This window comes from Pelophylax lessonae, assembly GCF_965119305.1.
Source record: "Pelophylax lessonae genome assembly, chromosome: 2".
Lineage (NCBI taxonomy): Eukaryota > Metazoa > Chordata > Amphibia > Anura > Ranidae > Pelophylax > Pelophylax lessonae.
In genome coordinates, this window is record NC_138769.1 from 95,135,229 (window position 1) to 95,159,288 (window position 24,060).

The window sequence follows — 24,060 nt, forward strand, 5'->3', positions numbered from 1 at the left end:
AGATGTGCTGATCAATGAATGGAAATAATGGAATAGGAAAAGGGTTTCCAACCCGTTCCATAGTTCCACAAAGAGTAGACAGCTGGCGGATGTCTGCATGACCTCAGATCAATCCGGCCTAAAACGACCGCATTTAGAGATGTCATTTTATGTCTATGAGCAAAATTTTACCAGGCTTGCTAACACTTTCTTGGTAACAAGAAGAAGGCCATAGAAAAAAAAAATGATCTTGCAACATATTTACCAAATATACCAGCAATGTACAGATATAGGGTTAGATTTCAACCTGCTATAAGGAGATTGTGACCAAATTGGCTAAGCAGTTCTAACAGTATTGAGTGTCTCAGAATACAAGTCAATTTTCAAGTCACAAAGACCATATGGCAGACAGAAATTAAAAACAATCTTTCTAAATCATGTATGATAATGAACTGTGTCAACACATTATTCTTTTTCAACCAGGTCATTGCAATAAAAAAGTGATGTACATACATTTTGAATGTAATGTTATCCCATAATATAGCATTCTTGCAATAACGCTGCCTGGAGCTCATAAAGTGGATCCCCGTGATAATAGCTACTCTTACAATGTCTAAAAGTGCATTTTAAAATTAGGCTAGTTTAAATATTTACTTTAAAAGTAGTTTGATCTTTACAGCATGTGCACAAAATGCATTATTAACGTTCAAAGTGAAAATATAAGAGCAAGGTCTCACCCAAGCCCCATTCAATCCTGAAGAAGCTCATTAGTGCAGGATCTGATGGGAAAAAGCAAGATTTTAGTGGTTCAGGCTACTGGGTTCTGTCTGTTACAGCCTGTGATCACCATCTTGCTCATTTTCAAGTTAAGCTACAGAAATGTCATCAGTCACTCATCAGATGTACTGGCTTCTGGAATAATGGCTATGGCCATGGGTTTTCTCTTGCGTTTCGCATGGAACATAAACTGGTCGTGGCAGAGATGTTTGAGATGCGTAGATTGTGTTTTTGCATCTGTCGTCATCCTCTTCTTCATCGCAAGGGCGGTACCAGCAGAGTATGGCTCCTGCAACCAGGAGGAAAAACATGGTAGGCCACCCCAGAAAAATTGCTTCCCCGATTTCAAGTCTTTGCATTGTTTTGCAGCGGGGGTTGTTTATTTCTTGAATGATGTTACTGGTGGTCCAGACGATTGGAATTAGGACAAGTATGCCAGCCAGAATGAAGCCAACACCAGCAGTTAGAAGAAGACAGTAGCTGCCACCACGAGCTCTTCTCCACCATCGCACACATATTAGGGCTATGATAGCTATGATAAAGGCTATGATAGAAAGTACAACAGCAAAGGACATCAGGACTCTTCCAGCTTTTAAGTCAGTGCTGATAACCACCAAAGACTCATACTGTTTGCACTCCATAGAATTTTGATTCTTGGTTATACAGGTTAGCCATAGACCATCCCAACGGCTTAGCCATTGTCCATCTATACGCTTATCACAATTGACAGCGTTTCCTTCGACCATGTATGATACCCTCCATTGGGTCATTGCCGTAACAATGATGGTCAAAATTGTGCCAATAAGACCTAGGATGAGTCCAATGAGCTGGACAATGAACACTGCCATGGCTCTGTAAATGTTTGTTAGGTTTGAAGAATGTCTTTCTGATGGCTTCAAAATAATTCCTGCAAACTCTTCTCCAGCCTCGGTAAGTCTTTGTGAGAATCAGAGTTTTGCTTCTTTGAAGAAGGAGCTCTGGAGTTCTGCACTTGTTGGAGTTCAATGTTTAAATGGTGCAGAGCAAGCTCTGCGGGCTGGTTTTATTAATGAAGTCACGTGAAACAGCAACTCTTCGTCATAACATGCCAACTATGGGCGTGACCACACTAGGAAATCCCATTTATAATTGATGCAAGTAAAGAGCTTGGAAGTTGTGTCGAAACTTGTTTTAAAAAAACTGCACGTTTTCTCCATCTGTTTTACCGAACCTACAGACATCTCCTAGTAAATATATAATGACATACAAGTTGTACCAGGACAGTGCGTTCTAGGTGTGTTTCAGTGAAAGTAATGCATTTTAGGCTCAATTTGCAAAGAACTAATTCAAGGATAAGGTTTCATATCCTGGTATGCTAGCTTTGTGAAATGAGATTAATGTCATAGTCATATACAGTATCTCACAAAAGTGAGTACACCCTTCACATTTTTGTAAATATTTAATTATAATTTTTTATGTGACAACACTGAAGAAATTACATTTTGCTACAATGTAAAGTAGTGAGTGTACAGCTTGTATAACAGTGTATATTTGCTGTCCCCTCAAAGTAACTCAACACACAGCCATTAATGTCTAAATTGCTGGCAACAAAAGTGAGTACACCCCAAAGTGAAAATGTCCAAATTGGGCCCAAATTGTCAATATTTTGTGTGGCCACCATTATTTTCCAGCACTCTACTTAACCCTCTTGGAAATGGAGTTCACCAGGGCTTCACAGGTTGCCACTGGAGTCCTCTTCCACTCCTCCATGACGACATCACAGAGCTGGTGGATGTTAGAGACCTTGCACTCCTCCACTTTCATTTTGAGGAAGCCCCACAGATGCTCAATAGGGTTTAGGTCTGGAAACACGCTTGGTCAGTCCATCACCTTTACCCTTAGCTTCTTAAGCAAGCCAGTGGTCGTCTTGGAGGTGTGTTTGGGGTAGTTATGTTTGAATACTGCCCTGCGGCCTAGTCTCAAAAATGAGAAAATCATGCTCTTCTTCAGTATGTCACAGTACATGTTGGCATTCATGGTTCCCTAAATGAACTGTAGCTCCCCAGCAGCACTCATGCAGTCCCAGACCATGACACTCCCACGACCATGCTTGACTGTAGGCAAGATACACTTGTCTTTGTACTCCTCACCTGGTTGCTGCCAGACACGCTTGACACCATCTGAACCAAATAAGTTTATCTTGGTCTCATCAGACCACAGGACATGGTTCCAGTAATCCATGTCCTTAGTCTGCTTGTCTTCAGCAAACTGTTTGCAGGCTTTCTTGTGCATTATCTTTAAAAGAGGCTTCTTTCTGGGACGACAGCCATGCAGACCAATTTGATGCAGTGTGCGACAGGCTGACCCCCCCACCCCTTCAAACTCTGCAGCAATGCTGGCAGCACTCATATGTCTATTTTCCAAAGACAACCTCTGGATATGACACTGAGCACGTGCACTCAACCTCTTTGGTCCACCATGGCGAGGCCTGTTCTGAGTGGAACCTGTCCTGTTAAGCCACTGTATAGTCTTGGTCACCGTGCTGCAGCTCAGTTTCAGGGTCTTGGCAAACTTCTTATAGCCTAGGCCTTCTTTATGTAGAGCAACAATTCTTTTTTTCAGATCCTCAGAGAGTTCTTTGCAATGAGGTGCCATGTTGAACTTCCAGTGACCAATATGAGAGAGTGAGAGCGATAACACCAAATTTAACACACCTGCTCCCCATTCACACCTGAGACCTTGTAACACTAACGAGTCACATGACACCGGGTAGGGAAAATGGCTAATTGGGCCCAATTTGGACATGTTTACTTAGGGGTGTACTTACTTTTGTTGCCAGCGGTTTAGACAATAATGGCTGTGTGTTAAGTTATTTTGAGGGGACAGCAAATTTACACTGTTATACAATCTGTACACTCACTACTTTACATTGTAGCAAAGTGTAATTTCTTCGGTGTTGTCACATGAAAAGATATAATAAAATATTTACAAAAATGAGAGGGGTGTACTCACTTTTGTGAGATATTGTATATTCTATAAAAAAAATAAATATATAATTCAGTAAAGAAATGGGTTATATAGTTTATGATCAACTGCCACCTATATTGGGTTATGTGGTGATTTGTCAAATGGAATTTCTGCACAAAAGTTAGATATCAGTTTTCTGTAACTATTACCCACTCAAAGTGAATAGAAATCTGTTCCTAAACTTTACTAAGTTTACCATTTGCCTTAAATTACACAATATACAATACATGGTATAAGCTTGTTTGACATACTATTCAGAAAACCACGGGCATTAATTTAAAGTCCCTAATACCCCAACCCCTTTTCGGCTATCACAGCCTCCACAAGTTTTTGAAATGTGTGTCCGTGGGAATGTATGCCTATTTAGCCAAGAACATAATTGAGGTCAGGCATTATTTTGAGCAAAAATTCTGGCCACTGGTCTTCCAGTTTAGAGTTGAGTTTAGGGCTGTATTCCGACCACTCAAGATTCTCCATACTAAACTCATCAAACCATTAATTTTTTAAGCTGGCTTTGTGCGCACGGGCACATTCATGCTGGAAAAGAAAATGTCATCTACCCAAATTGTTACAACAAGATTAGAAATGCACAAGTAACTAAAATGTCTTTGTATTTCGTGTTGAGTAAATCAAGAAAAGTTTGGTTCGCGGGAGCTTCAGTAAACCGATGAAAAAAAACCTCAAAACCCAAACATTGCACCAAACCCCCTTGAAATCTTGATACATTCAGTTCAAATATGCAGCATTTTTTTTTTCAGTATTGCACAGACCATACATATACAGTACAAATGAGTGAAGATTTTGACACGCAGCTGAAAAAAAGCTTTTCATAAAAAATATTTGACCAGAAAAGAAAAGGGGCTTTAATCCTCTCTGTGGGATTTACATATAATTTGTTATGAATGATTTTTAAATGACAGTTGCAACAGCACCAATTTCCCAATATATTTGACGTGTCCCAGTGTTGTGTCGAAACATGCAAAACTTTTTCAACCATCAAATATTATTATCTAACCATAACAAAATGTCCACATCCTGAAAAGTCTTCACATATTATTCCGGTGCATTTATTATTCTATAAACTTTTTTCTCTGTATTTCATTTTACATCTTTCTTTCACAATAATTTAAATAAATAATAAAATATTAAAATTTTAATTTAAATTCATTGTTAAAAGATAATTGTGAAAGTGAATATAACATTTTAAGTGTATATTCGGTGGAAGTTTTTTGTCTCAAATAAACATGTAAAGGAGATCACCCTGATTTACACGATGGGGTTGATTTACTAAAAGTGTAAAATCTGTGCATACTAGCCAATCCACTTCTAACTTCAGCTTGTTCAATTAAATTTTGACAATAGCACCTGGATACTGATTGGTTTCTATGCAGAACTGCACCAGATTTTGCACCTATCAGTTTTAGTAAATCAACCCCAATATGCCCAAAAGTGTGTACACACCCCTCAAAATTATTGAGTTCAGGCGTTTCCAGTAAAGGGTACTGGCAATGCTACAACATGTAAAGACATCTTAGAGAATTGTGCACTTTCTTCCATGAAGTAAACATTTAGTAAAGGCCCATGACTGGAACATGACATGGTTAAAGATTTGGTGTGAAGGAGTAGCTTGCACAGATCTTTGACATTAAGGCCCCTATCACACAGGCGGACCAAAAAAACTGACAGGCGGATCTGAACGGTCACCCCATGCATCTCTATGGTGCATCGGATGTCAGCGGAGACATGTCCGCTGACATCCGATCCGATCCGTCAAATCTGGACGGATGGAAACCCTATTTTCCATCTGTCCAGTGGATCAGATGGGATCGGATGAGAACGGACAGACGGTCCGTTCCCATCTGATTCCCCCATAGAGATGCATGGGGACCTGACAGCTGTGTCTCCGCTCACAGCACGGAGAACAGCTGTCATCCTCCTGCTCAGCGGGGGATCGGCGGATCGATCCTAGGCTGAGAAAAATGGAGTCCGTCCGACGGACTACTGTGTGTGAAAGAGCCCTTACCCTACTAAAAAAAATTTGGGATAGATTGGAATGCCAGTGTCAAGTTAGGTCTTTTTGTCCAACATCAGTACCTGACCTCATAAATGGTCTTTGACTGAATGGGCACTTATCTTACCACAGACTTATTCCAAAATTGTGTTACAAGCCTTTTTAGAAAACATATTATTGCACATAGTTTTTGAATAGGATATCCATCCAGCTTTAATAGGCATGATGGTAAGGTATCCATAAAGGATGAGGGGACATAAATGTATGCTCTCAGCCCATAGATATGAGATGGCACTCAATCCAAGCTGTTTCTCTCATGTTAATAGTAGGCCTTAAAACGCAGAAAATGATCTCAATCTATTGGATCAGTGGATCGAGCTGGTTAGGGAGCCTTGGTGGTTATTTATTGCTCCCCGTCAAAGTATGCAGCACTGGTCTCCTACCATGTCTCTACCATCTTATATTAGATAAATAATGCTAATGTGTTGGGGCTGCTCAGCTGCCTATGTAAGATTTAGCTTTGTACATACTGCTCTTCACTGGCATATACTTATCAGCCCTGAAGAAGGGGATGCAGGTCCTCAAAATGTGTTGGTTTCCAATATTTTTTAATAGATTAATCTACATAATTCCACTTTAAAGCTGCATTACACTCAATTAATTGTTACCCATCCCTACCTCCCATTCCCTTTAACTCATCCTTCCCAGAGTAAAGTTTTCCTCACCTGGTAAAGAATTTTAAACTCACCTAAATCCCCCCCCCCCCATCTGGGTTCTTCGCTGACACCATTTCCTCCTGCAGGTAATAGTAATCCAATTCTGCTTTCAAGCCCTGAAGGCTGCTCCCCTTCACTCCCATGGGCCTGATTTTACTTCTCTTTAGGATCCTAACAGGACCCCTTCGCTGGCCGGCCAATGGGTGTGACGTGGATACCCAAAAGAAGAACCCCTCCAGCAAGTAGACAGTGATGAGACAGACCCGGCACTGGATGATCACATGACTGTTGGCTCAGGTAAGTGAAAACAGGGTTTTGTCAACCCACAGATCATATAGAGGGAGGACTGAGAGGGGATTCCATTCATCCTGGAGTTGGGTTTTAAGCGCTCTAAGGCTCACCATACATGTTAAAATTGAACTGTACAATCTGTACTAATACAACACACTTGGCAACTCTACAAAATATTAGTTTGACAGACTGCACGGAACTCCTAAAATTGAATAAAAAGGTATAAAAAAATGCTGGGCATGGCAAACACATGATAAATCAACATCTTTGCATATTTTCATGACCGAAACACTTGAAATATAAATATAAATAGTCATTACCTGATGACTTCTTCTCCAGGCTAGGTGTGGTGCCCTGATGACTTCATACTTGGAATGTCTGAGTGAATCAAATTGAAATGCAGTATTTATTTTCCCAGCCCAAAGATTAATGTCTGTCCATCTCCTTACATATCGGATACACAAACACACCTATATATATTTTTTTTCCAGTCTAGAAAATTAGAATTTCATTATTTTCAGTATATTGCAAAAACAGACCTTCTTCTGCAACTAAACCTTCCAGGGTAACACAAATTGCTATCAGACAGTTTCATCACTTTTTCTTTCACTTGGTTATGGACTTGAGTTAAAATGTTATATTTTCCACAAAATTATTTTTAATCTCTACTTTACACCTTATTGCAAAATGCATGTATGTAAAATAAATTACCATGCAAATAATTCAAATATCATGTTACTATTGAATAGTGCTGGACAAAGGGCACCTATGTGAGACTAAATTTTATCCCCTGCATTAGGGCATGGTTAGTCCTGGGGAGCATTTGCCAGCTGGACTTGTACTAATAAGATGTGATGAGCTAGTGGCAATACATGGAGAAACTTCCCTATTCCGACTGTAGTCAGCCTGAGCTGAATTGATAGTTCAGCTTTCGTAGGTTTCTCTTGGCTTCTGGTTATTGTTTGATTTTGTTTGTTGCTGTGCAGTGTTTCAGGCAATAGTGTGAGAGGCTGCACTAATCAGAGTTATGAAATGTACAGTATATTCCCCTTGCCAACTACTAAGATGTTGATTGCCTTCTGCCTGAGGAAGGGATGTAGGTGGCTGTTGGATCCTCTGAGGCCCGCTGTCTGTGGAGGGTGTACATGTTCCTGGATAGAGGCCTAGGTCTGAGGTCTAGCATACTGAGAAAGAGGATAGATGCATCATGGAGGAACGTTAGCCTGTATTTAGGGTACCTGAAAATCTGGGTAAAGCTTGGTCCTCTACTGAAGTGTGGTGGCTTCTGCCCAAGGAGTCAGTAGATGAACCAACTAGGGGTTTACATTCAGGAATTGATCTCACTGGATTTAAATTTTACAAATTTTCACTGATAGCCTGAGGTGAAATGCAAGCTTCATATGCTTTGTGGTCAGAGGAGTGCAATAGATAGATAGAAGAAACCCTTCGTCTTTTTACCTACCCTACATTTGAGCAGTAGCCTGGACTACATGATAGTGGGAGGGTTCCCAGCATCTATCTTATTCAAATCTAGTGCAAACAGACCCCTAAGTCCGGGAGGGCCCTTGTGTAGCTGAAATGTCTTCATCTGGATTTATTATTACCTTAGTAATTAAAGGCTATACTACACTAGGCAGATTAAGGCCACCATAGACAGAGCTAATTTCTTTCCTGAAACCACAGAGCCATTGTGTTTTCCCAGAGGAGGGGCGGGGGTAGTCATCCCCACTAGGAGAACACAGTGCTTATTTCTAGTGACTATAACAACCACTTGCATGTAGAATCCGGCAGGCTGATTGTACCCAAGTTGATCAATCAACTTGGGTACTTTCAGCCTGCCCATACATGGTTTGAATCTTGGTTCCTCAAAATGTTTAACATTTTATGGGGATATGGCCTTTTTGGTGTCCCATATTGAGAAACAGACTGCAGCTAACTGTGAAAAGATTATCCTTGCCAGAAAACTTTTGCCCCTGTTTAGAACATAAAATATTTCCCTGTTTGAAGAGCTAATAAATTGGTTGTAAAGTCAGAAGGTTTTTTATCTTATTGCATTCTATGCATTAAGATAAAAACCTTCTGTGTGCAGCAGCCCCCCCCCCCCCCTCAGCCCCTAATACTTACCTGAGCCCATCTCGATCTAGCGATGTTGCAGTACAGTCTTGGCTGCCTGGAGCTCTCACTTCTTATTGGCTGAGACAGCAGCACAGTGCCATTGGCTCCTGCTGCTGTCAATCAAAGTCTGTGAGCCAATGAGGAAAGAGAGGGGCAGGGCTGAACTGCACCTCCGTGTCTAAATGGAGAGCAGAGCAGCAGCTCGGCTCGGGTGCACCCATAGCAAGCTGCTTTCTGTGGTGGTACTCAGCACAAGGGAGGGGCTAGGAGCGATGGGAAGGGACCCGAGAAGAGGCGGATCTGGGCTGCTCTTAGCAAAACCACTGCACAGAGCAGGTAAGTACACCATGTTTGTTATTTTTAAAGAAAGAAAACTGAGACTTTAGTATTACTTTAAGATCCTTGGAGCCCCACCATTAGGTCTTTCCTGATGTGCAACTGTGTGTGCCTTTATTACATATGCATTGATACATACACATTATCCTAATTAAAAAAGCAGTCTATGTAACTTCAAAACTCTTAGAGGTTTCTCCGTATAACCTCCTACTCTGTATGTTACTGCGGAAATACAATTTTATGATAGCCATGTATTTAGCATTATACATTGTTTAGCATTCTAAATAAGTAGTAGGTAGTGGATTGGATTATATGGATGGAGGCTTTTCCTAACAGGAGATGGATAGTTTATACCGCTGTAATTTTAGGATTGACTTTGTTTTTTTTGTTTTTTTTCCAAACAATACTTTGTTTTTAACCTATAAACATTAAATACAAATTTATAAATTGAAATATTGTTATTTTTTGATAGGTAGCTCAAAAGTCTATTTTCTTTTTTTACATTAGGTGTTCTGTACATTAAAATGATATTACACCGTAAAAAAAAAAAAAAAAAATCGGGCCCCTGCAGGATCATACCATAATGTACTAGTATGCATCATATGCTAGCACATTATGACAGACTTATTTTAAAACAAAGCCCTCCAGCAGTGAGGTGTCACCACTGCCGGGGCTTCCATCTTCACCCAGTCAGTGAACGTTTAGGAGATATTTACTGTACCTACTGTGTTCTACAGGTAAGCCTTATTATAGGTTTACCTGTAAGTAAAAATCACTTAGGTGGCTTTACTACCGCTTTGAGGTTGATCCTAAGATAAAATAAAAAATCAACAGGGGCCCACAAAGTGGAGGTGTGCAAAGTCAGGAAGTCATTGCAGAGATCTCACCAACAAGGACCCTGCGAAATATCAGAAACTGTCAGGAGATTTGATAATTCCAACTTTGTTCAACAAGAAGTAAGAAGAAATCTCTATAAATTGAGAGAAATTGTCACCTTTACTAGTTGCTACTGGAACAGGTGCCCCAGTATGGAAATGTCCCTTCCTGTACTACTTCTGGAGACAATTGGAACCTTTTAAATGCCCATCTCCAACTGCGCCTTAAAATCCCCCCTTCCACCCCCCTGAGTATAAATACCACTTTTGTCAAAGTCCTCTGGCTGTTTTTGTGAGATCACAGGTCCCTCCTGTTCTCCTTATTGGCAGAAGTTGCTGGTCCCTTACTGCTGCAATAAATAGGGGTCACATAATAACATGTAAGCACCAGCAAGTGCGGTAGTGCTGTAAACCCAGACCAATGTGATGACATATCCCCAAGGGGTGTGGCAATGACCACCTGGCCTGACAGAAACTAAATTGAATGATGCTGGCCGTCATGCAGTCTAAAGAGGAGGATCAACTAAAGAGTTGATGCAGTCTAAAGAGTTCATGCAGTCTAAAGAGGAGGATGACTGGCCGTCATGCAGTCTAAAGAGGAGGATCAACTGGTGGACATCCTGCAGAGAACCGGTAATGCAGCAAAAACATATTATTTGTACAACAGCTGGAGAGTTTATATTTTATTTTAGGAACTGGACTTTTAGGCACCAAGGAAAGTGAGATTTTTTTAGTCCCAACAGGGACTCAATGAAAATTCTTCCCCAATCTACCCAGAACTACAGTAAACCCCCCTCCATTGCGGGGGTTACGTTCCGGACCCAGCCGCGAAAAGTGAAAATCCGCGAAATAGAAAAACCCTATTAAAATGCATTGTAGGCATGTTTTTTTTACTGTCACTGTACGTGTAAAAGCATTTTAAGGTCTTTAAACACACTTTTAAAACAATAGAAACTCATTTAAACACATAAAAGATACTGAGAGACATAGCAAGAGCTACGGAAAAAACACAAAAATATTTCATTTTTAATGATTTATATAGTAAGATAACATTACAAAAAAAAACCGCAATATACCGGGACCGCAAAAACTGAACCGCGATGGAGCGGGGGTTTACTGTAGTAACTGTACTTGTTATACAATATTAGTGGTAGTAGTAATAGTAAGACTAGGGGTAGTTGTTTCTTTCCAGGTTCTATAAATATTAATGAAAACTGTAGCTCTACTATAACAGGGAAGGTGCTCATTACACTACATTCATTCACGTGTCATATTTGAATAATCCAATAAAATCAGATACACACATACTTCTCCTTTGAAGAGTTCTCCTGCAAATTATACAGTTCACCATCACAGCCACATTAATGCTCATTAGCAAAATTATTCCTCTGCAGTTTGTTGATGCAGTAAAATATACAGAATCCTATTACATACTTTACGGGTGACTTTGCCAATTAAGAAAGAAAAGTAGTAAACAGTTCTCCTTTGTCAGTTGTAAGCAACATTCTGGCCCAAGTAACACGGCACCATATGGAATTAAAGTTTGGTATTATTCTGGATTTGGTAGCATAGCTCCATTCTTATTTTTATAACATGATGCTAATTCTTGTTCTGGAAACCTCTCAGAGAAAACCGATTCCTAAATAACTACAGATTTGGTAGATTTGGAATAAAATAGCCTGCTAGGTATTCTGTTATGAAATTATACTTTGTCCATTTGCATTGACATGTGTGCTGTGCGTAGTCAGTGGCTAAATGATACAAACCAATCAATAAGACCAGAAAACCCATTTCCTGCTAAGTTTTTATCAGTTGTTTTCCATTTTAAAAAGAAATGTCAAAATCTAGCTCTGACAAATTCTTCTAGCAACATGATTCATACCGAAGCCACTCATTGAACTTTAAAGTGGAGTTCTACCCTAAAATTACTCTTCTGTTCATCTTCTTGTGCCAGGTCGCCTTAAAAAGAAATGGATAATTGCATTTTTTTTTTTTTTTACTTACCTTGGATTAGAAGATAATATACTCACCTTACTTCCTCTTCCTCCCCTCGGCAGCCACGGCCCGTCGTCACTTCCTGGCTTGCAATGATTCCTGGGAGCTGAACGTCATCGCTCCCAGGAATCAATGCGCCTGCACCGGGCCCCGACGTCAGTTCCGGTGCAGGCGCTGTCATACCTTACTAAACAGCTTCTGGGCATGCCCAGAAGCTGTGCAGGGATGACGCTGCAGCCCCGGAAGTTACGGCGGGACCGGCGCAGTGCATCGTGGGACCGAAGAAGACGGAAGAGGACACAGAAGAGGATCGCGCTGGCTTCAAGCTGCCCACACCTGAGATGGCAGCGCTGGAAAAGACATTTTCAAGGTAAGTATTTCTTCTAAAAGGAAGGTGCAACCCGGAACACTACAAAGACTATCCATTGTGGAATGCACTAGCCCTGACTGTCCCGGGGGTATATTTATGTCATTTTTTTTTTTTTTTAGGTGGAACTCCGCTTTAATAAATGCTGCAATGACTACGTCCCTGGTAATATGGCTCTGATTTTTGGTTCTGGTAACATGGTACTTATTTTCGGTCCAGTAATGTGACTTTAATTTTGGCTCTTGTAATGTAGCTCTGATCCTGGTGCTGGTTTAATGTTCCTTTCACACATTTCTTTGTATGGTCTAAAAAGACTAATTTAAAATAAAAGAATAGCTCACTTACACAATCATCTCAACCTGATACAGATGAAAAGAAAACTTGCCTACCTGTCCTAACCTTTAATTTAAGCTTATAAATTTGAAATTGGTTATTAAATTGCCCATGCAAGATAAAAATCATGATATTGAAATGACTAAATTATAAAAGTACTGTTTGACAAGGCCACCGTGGGTGATGTGTGCTGCTGAGATGGGCTTATGGGTAAGTAATAGACTTGGAGCGCTTAGAAAAATGTTTATTAGCAGACAGACAATGAGCCAGGGGCATGAAGCATGCAGAGACGTGGAGTCTAAGAACTCTTATGACCATCCCCATGCTATATTATGAAGTATGTATGTTACTGCATACATTTTGTGCATTTAGAACAATTTCTCTATGTTTTCAGCTGTGTAACGGGTTGTTTGGCCAAAGCTGCCTTTACTTTCTAGTTTATAATACAAAAAAAAAAAAAAAAATGAAAACGCTGGCTGCTTCCAGCTTCATCATGTTATATGACCATGAATGTTTCATTTTGAACGTTCCAATAAAATCTAATACTTATGCTTCTCCTTTGAAGAGTCATGCTGGGAATCATAAGGTATCACAGTTATACAACTGATTATAATGAATCCTATTTTGCAGCTTGTTCATATTCTAAAGTATATGGAATAACATTAAATATTTTACAAGTGGCTTTGTCATCCAATAAACACAACTTACAAAAATGTTATTCATTTTTGTTTGCAAGGAAAATCACCAAGCCCACTTTTGAAACTTTTACACCACACTTTGTACACACTTTTTAACACACTTTTGAAGTAGTTTTAAAAGAGAAATGGCATTGTTGTTGTTGTTGTTGCTGTGGCATAAAAATGGCGCATGTCCAATTTTGACTGTGTTGGGGTGCATTGGCCCCCTATTCAAATTAATGTTCGCTAATTATCACCAGTTCACGCAACGCATAACAATGTAAAAATGTGAATGGGCCTTAAAAATCTGAAGGTTATAACATAGTGAGATTTCATCATCTGGTAAAGATTTCCTGGTTTGGCATTTGTCCAACTTTCATGTACTGCAGCGATTCCCAACCTTTTTGGCACCAGGGGCAGGCTGCGTGATAGAAAATTATGCCAAGGCACAGAGTGGGGGTGGGGCCATGCAGTTTGGGGTTGGAAATGTGTCAGGGCAATGGCTGGTGTTGGCCCTTTCATCACGGCACCATGGTTGATACGGTGTCAGGATGATTACCGTGCATTATTTCTATTATTACATTGTAATACAAAATTAAATAGTTCAACTCACCATAATGCTGAATCAGTGGAAGCCCTGAGCCTGTCACTTGCCACCGTCACCTGCCATCAGATGCAGCTTGTCATTGTCACGTCACCTGCCACCAGATGTGGATTGTCACTTGCCACGTCACCTGCCACCAGATGCGGATTGTCACTTGCCACGTCACCTGCCATCAGATGCAGCTTGTCACTTGTCATGTCACCTGCCACCAGATGTGGATTGTCATTTGCCACGTCACCTGCCACTAGATGCGGATTGTCACTTGCCACATCACCTGACACCATATGCAGCTTGTCACTTGCTACATCATCTGCCGGGCTTCAGGAAGGCCATGGCCCTGTGGTTGGGAACCCCCAATGTACCATATGATTCTTCTAGTTTAGCAGGGTTTTCAATTAATTTTACAACTGTCCATAAATGTCCATTTGGACATTTTCTGTCTGTAAAAATTGGAGCCATTTGGGGGAGTACTGGCAGACATCATCACCATAAGACACTGGGAGTGTTGGGTACGTGCTGGTCTCAGAAGGAGCAGGTGGGCGCTCTTGCCAGTACTCCTATTCTAATCCCAGCTGCTATTCTAAAGCCCTGTCACGGTGGAGTGGCATCTGTCCAACTTTCATGTGCCATATGATTCTTCTAGGTTAGCAGGGTTGCCAACTCATTTACAGTGAGTTTTTGAAAATGTATTACCGTATATACTCGAGTATAAGCCGACTTTTTCAGCATGTTTTTTATGCTGAAAAAGCCCCCCTCTGCTTTTACTCGATTCATGGTCTCACCTACCTTCAACCCAGTCAGTGCGCATGCACAGCCGCCGCTCGGGAAAGCCCATACACATTCGGCTATTCCCGGGCAATCGGCGCATGCGCAGTGACGTGTTGGCACTGGGCGGCGCCTTTTTTAAATGTAAGGCAGAAAGGTAAGTGAGACTCCTCTGCAGCCCCTGCATTTCCTCAGGAGATGCAGTGCTGCGGCTATGGTACAGGAGATTCTCCTATACCGTGCCCGCAGCACTGCATCTCCTGCACCATGCCGGCACCATCTGTGCCATGCCTGTACCATCGCCTGTGCTATGCCTGTACCATCTGTGCCATGCCTGTACCATCTCCTGTGCCATGACTGTACCATCTCCTGTGCCATGCCTGAGCCATCTCCTGTGCCATCCCTGTACCATCTCCTATGCCATGCCTGAACCATCTCCTGTGCCATGCCTGAACCATATCCTGTACCATGCCTGTACCATGCCCACAGCCCTGCATCTCCTGTAGCATGTCTGCAGCCCCTGCACCATGCCCGCGGCCCCTGTTTTGGGTCTCGTGGTGGTCAAGTTGGGGCCAGTAGCTGCTGCATTTCCCACATTAGGCTTATACTTGAGTTAACACAGTTTTTTGTGGTAAATAGGGTGCCTCAGCCTATATTCGGGTTGGCTTATACTCAAGTATATACGGTATTTTTTCAACTGCCCGTAAATGTTCATTATAGCCTTTTTTGTCCATAAAAATCTGGGCTTTTGAAGGGTTACTGGCAGACATCTTTGCAAAAAAAACTGGGAGTGATGGGTAGGTGCTGGTCGTAGATGGAGCAGGCAGACGCTCTTGCCAATACTGCTTATCTAGTGGCATCTGTCCAACTTTCATGTGCCGTATGATTCCCCTAGGTTAGCAGGGTTACCAACCGTCCCATGGAGCTGACAAGCCCAGGGGGTTCAGGATCTGCCTGCAAAGGGTGGCTGTGGTGACCAAAACCACCTGCAATGAAGTTAAACAGCAGCAATGCCAGTACACTGATCTGTCCATGGGGGAGTCTGGGGCCACAGTCCAGGGGCACTGGCTGCATAATCCTTCTTTCCTTCCCTCCATGGGATAGATATTACATCTTCCAGTCCTAGAATCCCTCCATACATTCTGGGGAGTTATCTAAACTCCCTGTGCCATTATAGTGGAACAGGAAGCTGTCAGAAGTGGCGTGGTAAGGGGGAGTTCTATTTTAATCATATATTCAATTACTTGAATAAAGACAGCAGTCCTTCCAGTTCAACTTGATACGCATTTTATGCCGACAAGACCTCTAAATCACAATGGCCGAGGAGAGACTGAAGTGAAACAATTTATCCCTGACTTTCGTTTTGGCTTTGCATCTTGAACAAAAGTGACAAAGTGCTGTATCATCAATGAAAGAAATTCGGTCACAGGCTGGAGGCAAATACAGATAGACTCAGGTTCCTAGGCCTTGCCATTGTTTTTTTCTGCCTGTTGAGACGTTGTTTATTGAATGTGTCTGCATGCATGTTCCAGAAGGAATAAAACTTGCTTCCCTATATGGAAATCAAAGCTGAACTGTAGAAGCTGTCTTCTATTGTTTTCATGAACATTCAGAAATGTCCATAGATCTAACCAGAGAATATAACAATAGAAGCACAAGAATTTCATCTTGAGTAATAGATGCAATGCAATAGATGCAATGCAATAGAGTAATAGATAAAATGCAAAACTTTACTGGACACAAACTATAACACACAATATGTTACCTGTTTATGGATTGTATTGTTGGCTATGCTGCGTTTTTATAACCTATATACTATATGCTGGGGCTGAAAAAATACATAGCTATGCATGACATGTATAATGTTGTTTGTTATAGTAAATTTAAACTCTACCTGACAACTTTTCAAGTTGTATGACTCACAGCGCACGTGGCATGTGAAACCATGCAGAGAAAATTGGAAGTTTGTTTATGAGGCGGCACAGCTCCAAATCTGTGGTTAGCAGCAATAGCTGTATAATAAAGAAAGTGATGTCATGTCAAAGTCATCTCAACAGGGCATTCGGCAAACAGTGTCATTTACAAGCCAGCCTCGTGCCTGAAAGTCGCTCTTACCTGCAGGACTGCATGTTTTACATCAGAGGGGGTTCCATTACGTGATGTGACCTGCTATTATTGCCTCCTTGGCAAATGTTTCCATGAGTATTTTTCAGAATCAGGTTTTATGTTTTCCAAGATCAGTCAATATACCTGAAGAACAAGCCCAGTGTTCCGAAAGCTTGAATTGTTAAAAAAATGTTTTAGCTATCCACTAAAAGCAATCAATTTGACAAAACTCCTGCCTGTGTATGGAAACAAAATCATTTTTTGAGTAATTTAATGCATTGAGCTTTTGTAGAAAAAAAAATACCATAGGAGAGACGGGAGACAAAAAGTCAAATGCAATGAAGAGTTCTCATTTTAAAGCATTATTGAAGTACATTTAGTTTGCTAGAGCACTGTGTTAAAAGTAGTGATGGGCTTAACGTTCAAGTCAAACGGAAGTTCGACTCCAACATCGGATATTCATGTTGTCGTCGAACACACAAACAAATGGGGCGCTCTGCGGGAAGTTCGCGAGCGACCCATAATGCACTGCGCAGGGTGCCTTTATCCAATTATGGCTCAGGGGCTACGTCCATGCCCCACACTATATAAGGCTGCTGCTTAAACGGCAGCCGCATGTAGTGTGTTAGGGATGGAGATTAGGCAGAGTAGATAGTAGATTGTGCTTTCATGTTTAATGTAGTTAGTGCAGTGTAGTGATGTGCTGATTCATCTTGTGTAACACGGTGTACTGCAGTCAGTGTAGAGATGTGCTGATTCATCTTGTGTAACACAGTGTACTGCAGTCAGTGTAGTGCTGTGCTGTGCTGATTTATCTTGTGTAACACAGTGTAGTGCAGTTAGTGTAGGACTGTGATTCTTGTGTAACACAGTGTAGTGGGGCCACTGAAGTGTTAGTGTATACAACACATCTGTGTCACCCCACTGATCCCATTTTTTTTTTCATTGATATATATTTTCTTTCTTTTCTTTTAGTGACCCAGAGGTCTCAGAATCTCATGCCTCCTCAAACTTAAACTGCATGGGCTCCCTGATGCTACAAAGCCTGCAAAAGGACCCGAGGATTCGTGGTATCAAGGAGAGGGATCATTACTGGTTGGCAAACCTTCTTGATCCACGTTACAGGGGTAAAGTTGCAGAGCTCATTCTGCCTTCGCAGAGGATAAAACATCTTGAGGATGCCTTGGGAGGTTACCATTTCCTGGATAACATGTTTCTGCGGCTTTGTTCAGTCAAAAGAGAAAACAGAAGAACAGTAGCCCTAGCGGGACTTTATGTGAGGTCAATGCAATAGTCACTAGGAGTTAACCACTTAAGCCCCGGAAGATTTTACCCCCTTCCTGACCAGGGCCTATTTTGCGGTTCGGCACTGCGTGATTTTAACGGACAATTGCGCGGTCGTGCGACGCTGTACCCAAACGAATTTGACGTCCTTTTTTCCCCACAAACAGAGCTTTCTTTTGGTGGTATTTAATCACCTGTGCGATTTTTTGATCATGCGCTATAAACAAAAAAAGAGCGTCAATTTTGCAAAAATAACAATATTTTTCAAATTTTTTTATATGAAATTCCCTACCCCCAAAAAAATGTAAAAATCTAAATTTTTTTAACATTTTCGGCCAATTTGTTTTATGCTACATATGTTTGGTAAAAAAAAAAAAAATCGCAAAAAGCGTATTTTGATTGGTTTGCGCAAAAGTTATCGCGTTTACTAACAAAGGGAAAGATTTTTGTCATTTTTGTTGTTTTTTTTTTTTTAACGCGTAATGGCGGCGATCTGCGATTTTTTTGCGGTACTGCGACATTGCGGCGGACAGATCGGACCCTTGACTGACATTTTTGACACTTTTGGGGTTACCAGTGACATTTCTACAGTAATCAGTGCTATACATATGCACTGTTACTGTAAAATTACACTGGCAGTGAAGGGGTTAGCTTTTTTTGAGAGGGAGGGGTTATGTGTGTCCCTAGGGGCGTGATTCTAACTGTGATAGTAGAACCGTTTGATCACCATTCATACACAGGGGAGAATGACAGGCGGCTTGTTTACATTAGCCGCCTGCCTTTCTCCCTCTGCACCGACGATCGCCGAGTGACCGGCGGACATCGGGTCCGCCGATCACACGCGCGGGGGGTCCGTGACCACTCGCTCCCTAGACCACTCGCTCCCTAGACCCTCACAGGCTAGCGACGTAGTACTACGTCGCTTTGCCTGTGAGGGGCTGACCGTCGCAGTAAATAGTCGTGCGGCAGTCGGCAAGTGGTTAAAGAGTAAGTTTTATTATAAGATACAAGTATATAATAAATATATGTGCATGACCACAAACATAATTACAAGACATGTAAAGCATGTTAAACATAGTGGTGAAGTAATAGCATAGCAGCATATTGAACATAATGACAGCATATCAGCATCAATATTACATGACGATAAAAATGATCTGTATTGGAAACTCTACGCGTTTCATGGGTCCTTACACCCACTCATCAGGAGTATATGGATAGATCTGTCTAAAAATAATCAAATAAGATGTCAATGTCCACTATGCATTATATATGCCAGTAAATATGAAGTTTCAAAAAACGTGTGTAACCCAAGTGGGGAAACCACACTTACATCTGGTTGAATCAAACTGGTAAACACTGCCATAAAGTGGGGGTATCATCCTCTTATCCGGGAGCTGAAGGGGCAAGAATATGCTAAAAAAAAAAAGAATATGCTGCAATACAGCGGAGAGCCAGGCGAGGAGACATGTGAAACATGGTTCCTCACCTGAATGTCCGCATGGGCTGCATGCAAATCCTGTCCCTAACGTCATGTAAGCAGTAGGACAAACACAAACCAGAAGCTCATGTTAGTCAGCATGGAAAGAGCCAGCACAGGCTGGCAGCCATGACCGTGGGTTTAAGTGCACCGCCAACACGTGCAAATGCCGCAATTACAGCGGTACACGTGATCAGCAGGAACATGACGCCGATATATAGGTGGCTCCTCCCAAGATGGGGAGGAGACAGCAAGGGAGAAGGATCTCCCTATAATATATTGCAGCCCCCGGAGCAGATCCGAACCCACCACCAGAGGGAGCGCATGTACCAATGAGATTAGATGCCAAGATGCATCTGCACAAATAGAGGTATATGGTATGGCTTGATAATATAAATATAAATGTAAATAAAGATAAAAATTACTTCTTAGATCCATACTAGAGTATTGTATGGGTCAGACTACAGCAGTGTAAGATCATGAGTGGGCAATGGGTGTCTTCCACCCGGGGGGTACTAGTAATGAGGGGATGGTCGAACACTTGCAATTGTAAACACCTCCATCCCTAATATTTGCAAAAACAAAAGAACAGTAGCCCTAGCGGGACTTTATATGAGGTGAATGCAATAGTCACTAGGCGTTAAAGAGTACGTTTTATTATCAGATAAAAGTATATAATAAATATATGTGTATGACCACAAACATAATTACAAGACATGTAAAGCATGTTAAACATAGTGGTGAAGTAACAGCATAGCAGCATATTGAACATAATGACAGCATATCAGCATCAATATTACATGATGATAAATGATCTGTATTGGAAACTCTACGTGTTTCGTGGGTCCTTACACCCACTCATCAGGAGTATATGGATAGATCTGTCTAAAAATAATCAAATAAGATGTCAATGTCCACTATGCATTACATTGGCCAGTAAATATGAAGTTTCAAAAAACGTGTGTAACCCAAGTGTAGAAACCACACTTACATCTGGCTGAATCAAACTGGTAAACGCTGCCATAAAGTGGGGGTATCATCGTCTGATCCGGGAGCTGAAGGGGCAAGAATATGCTGCAACACAGCGGAGAGCCAGGTGAGGAGACATGTGTGGTGAAAAAGGGGGTAGATCATTGTGGATGAAATGACATTGGCTGAAAATACGTAAATTAATATGCCAGTATATCAAAGTATAGAGGTATGTACTGTATCACATGGTGATACCACAAAGAAAGGAGTATTCATGTATGAACAATATATTTCAGCAAGACCAGTGTCAAAATAAAAAGGGGGGAAAACAAGCAGAAAAAAAGAAAAAGGGAGAGAGAGAGGCTTAGGACCCAAGAAAAAGTGCTGATCTCTGTACATCAAGTGAACCAAAAAGATGACAGAAGTGTTGTGACACAAAGGATAAAGTGAAAAAAGAGAGTAGACTTGTCTGATTATGAAACATTGGTAGGATTGACACATGTATGACATTGCACAGGGTAATAGTAATACAAAGTAGCAATGTAATAAAAATGTACTCAAATTTGAGACAAGTATGGAGACCATGAGGATGTTAACCTCACGGAGTGATGCCTGTGCTTGAACAATGGTAACCAGAGAAGTGAGGAAGCAGAGGGGAGTGAAAAACCAAGTGTGTGAGATGTCCCTGAAGGCGGGAGCTCGAGACAGGGCAGGAAAGGAAATGGTGTGAAAGGAACAAGGTGTACAATGGCCGATGATGTATCCAAAAAGAAAAAAGGAACAAAATAGAGAGATGTAAAAGCATGAAGGAGTGAAGTGCATGGAGAGGGGGTTCCTCACTGATACATCTGTATCAGTACACTGATCTATCATCTGCTGTGCCTGGTGAACACAGCGGGTGACATATCACGCCACAGTGTGGCCCATGGGGTTCGCAAGGCGGATTCTGAAGAGGACGTCATATGACATGAACTTGGATCTAGAGTTCCCTCCCGGCTGTCATTTGAATATAGGCCAGCCGGGAACTGGATAACAGAGAATTTGACAGTAAGACAACACAGCAGAACAATTGAGAGGAAGGGACAGAACATTGCCATACAATAACAGGGAGGACGCTCATGGTAATATAAACAGGTAATATTTTAATGAAAGCTGCATGCAAAGAGGGGTTGGGGGTTGGCAAGCCTTTTGTTTGTTGTGTCACCTGCCATGGTCTCTATCATGTTACATGCCAGAACCTGGATCACCTGCTAGTGGCACTGTGGTTCCCTGGATGGAGGGTTGTAATTTCAAAGTCCATCAGAGGGTGTCTCCCAGCAGCCAGCAGATTTCAGTATTCAGTCTCCACCTGATGCTTGCTGGAAGGGTATTTAGTCCCTCCTCTAATTGTGCCTCTCGCTTTAGTGTTTTGACTGCTAGCCAGAGACTTGCTTACCAACTCATCCAGGTCCTTATTTATGATCCTGTCTTGTACCTATATCCTGTACCCTGCATCTTGGGTATTGCCCTGTTTTTTCTGTGTTCCTCATTTTGTATATATTGTATATAGTTAGATGTTAGGCTTTCTGTTACTAAGGTTTTTTGTTATGTTTTGCTATTTTTGTCAGTTTGTTATGATTCTCTTGTCCTTTTACGTTTGCTGTGTATTTTGGTTACTGGTGTTTGGATATGTTTTGTGTCATTGTAAATAAAGCTTGCCTATGTCATATATAGTCTGGTATCAGTCTTCTGAGTGTAGGCACGCAGATTTACTTATCCCTGTTGCTGATTCCTGACATTACACATGAATTGTTTGTTTCTTGCTATAAATATTTTGTCCCTACCTCATTCCATATGGGGTGCGTTGTATAGTTAGTTCCACCCTCCTTCAGTGTGCTTTAGTCTCCATTGTGATCACATGTATAGTCTCTATTAAGATCACATGTATACTGCTGGAACTGGCCATGTTATGATCATTTGAACTATCTAAATATTCAGTTTATGAAGATCTGCACACGTTTTGGATTAAAGTTCTTCTACGATCTGCAAAGTATAATTTGGATCGAGTTACTGTCTGCTACCTCTGCTGAGATTGTGAGTTATTGATATCTCACCACAATTTCATAAGTTAAAAAAATCACACTTTTAATAGTTAGACTCAGAAGGCAGAACAGTCCTGATGAGTTGGGTTTATCTGTCTATATTGGAAGGGTGGAGCTGGGAGAGAGGTTTGAGTGGTGTGATTGAGATAGTGCCTTGAGATCACATCTCTTTTCCCTTTGAAGGTCATCCAAACAAGTAACATGTAATATATGGGGATTGGAGATCCGATATCACAGCTGGAGAGAGAATGTTTGGAAACAGCTTGCCATATGTAGCACAACAGCTAATCCCTTATTTAGGGCTCATGCAGCACAGGAACTGTAGCAGTCATACCAATAGTTGGAAATTGTTATTGTTGGGGTCTGAACCATTTATGGTTATACCAATGATGAGGCTCCAAATAATATACTGTAGACTTCTTTGTTACCAATAATGTGGATTGTGTTGATTAAAGAACTTCAGAAAAGACAAAAAAAACTATTTTTTTTTTGTTGCACAAGGACACTGCTCAGTTGAGGAGAGGGCAGTGGTCTGGTGACAGTGGGCCTCTCAGTGAAGTTGTTGGACAGGTTCCATGGGAAGGATATCTAGACTACTGATACATGGTGTCATATGGATATGGGACGAGGATTGCAATGCCTAAGGACTAGATCTGAAACTACTGTGAAAGCCAGGCCTTACAACATCTCCCAATCAGGCCTATTGGTTGGAGAAGTGACTGGACTCTGTAAGTGAGTTTTAGCTAGTAAGGTAGAGTCAGACCTTTCTGCTCCATCCCTGCAAAGCTGTAGTTTTAAACACCTAGGCAGATAACTGACTGCTCTTCATGTACTGTAGATTTAAAAAATACTGAAAATTACTTCATGAAGCTTGTATGAGATTTTAGCAATTGGGTTTACATATACCTTATTAATTTTTAGCAAAGTATCCCATAGGAAGCAATTAAAATTCACTCTGTACAGCAGTTTAAAATGGATCTTGATAGGCTGCTATGCCTTACTGCACTAAAATATTAGCACTATTAGCAATGTATTGTGTTTTAATAATCATTTCTCTGATTATACTGAGATCATTTTAAAAATATCTTTATGTGCTTTTGTTTAGCTAAAAAAATATGCAATCTTGCAAAAATGTTTTGGTTGGTATTTAAAAAAAAAAGTCTGTTTCTTCGACGAGCTTCAATTAGAGACTGAGAAAGACAACAGCCTGTGCTCTGCTTTATATATATATATATATATATATATATATATATATATATATATATATATATATATATATATATATATATATAT

At 41.0% G+C, this 24,060-nt stretch overlaps 1 protein-coding gene and 1 long non-coding RNA gene across 2 annotated transcripts in view; one reads left to right on the plus strand and one right to left on the minus strand.

The window, feature by feature from the left end:
- LOC309545211 overlaps nt 1-24,060 on the plus strand; it is a 288,066-nt gene that overhangs the window by 105,302 nt on the left and 158,704 nt on the right. The window lies entirely within an intron of this gene.
- LOC309547053 (claudin-8-like) lies at nt 50-1,741 on the minus strand. The gene has a single exon (XM_082246839.1). It carries the CDS (start codon nt 1,602-1,604, stop codon nt 876-878), a length of 729 nt encoding a protein of 242 aa, XP_082102965.1. The 5' UTR covers nt 1,605-1,741; the 3' UTR covers nt 50-875.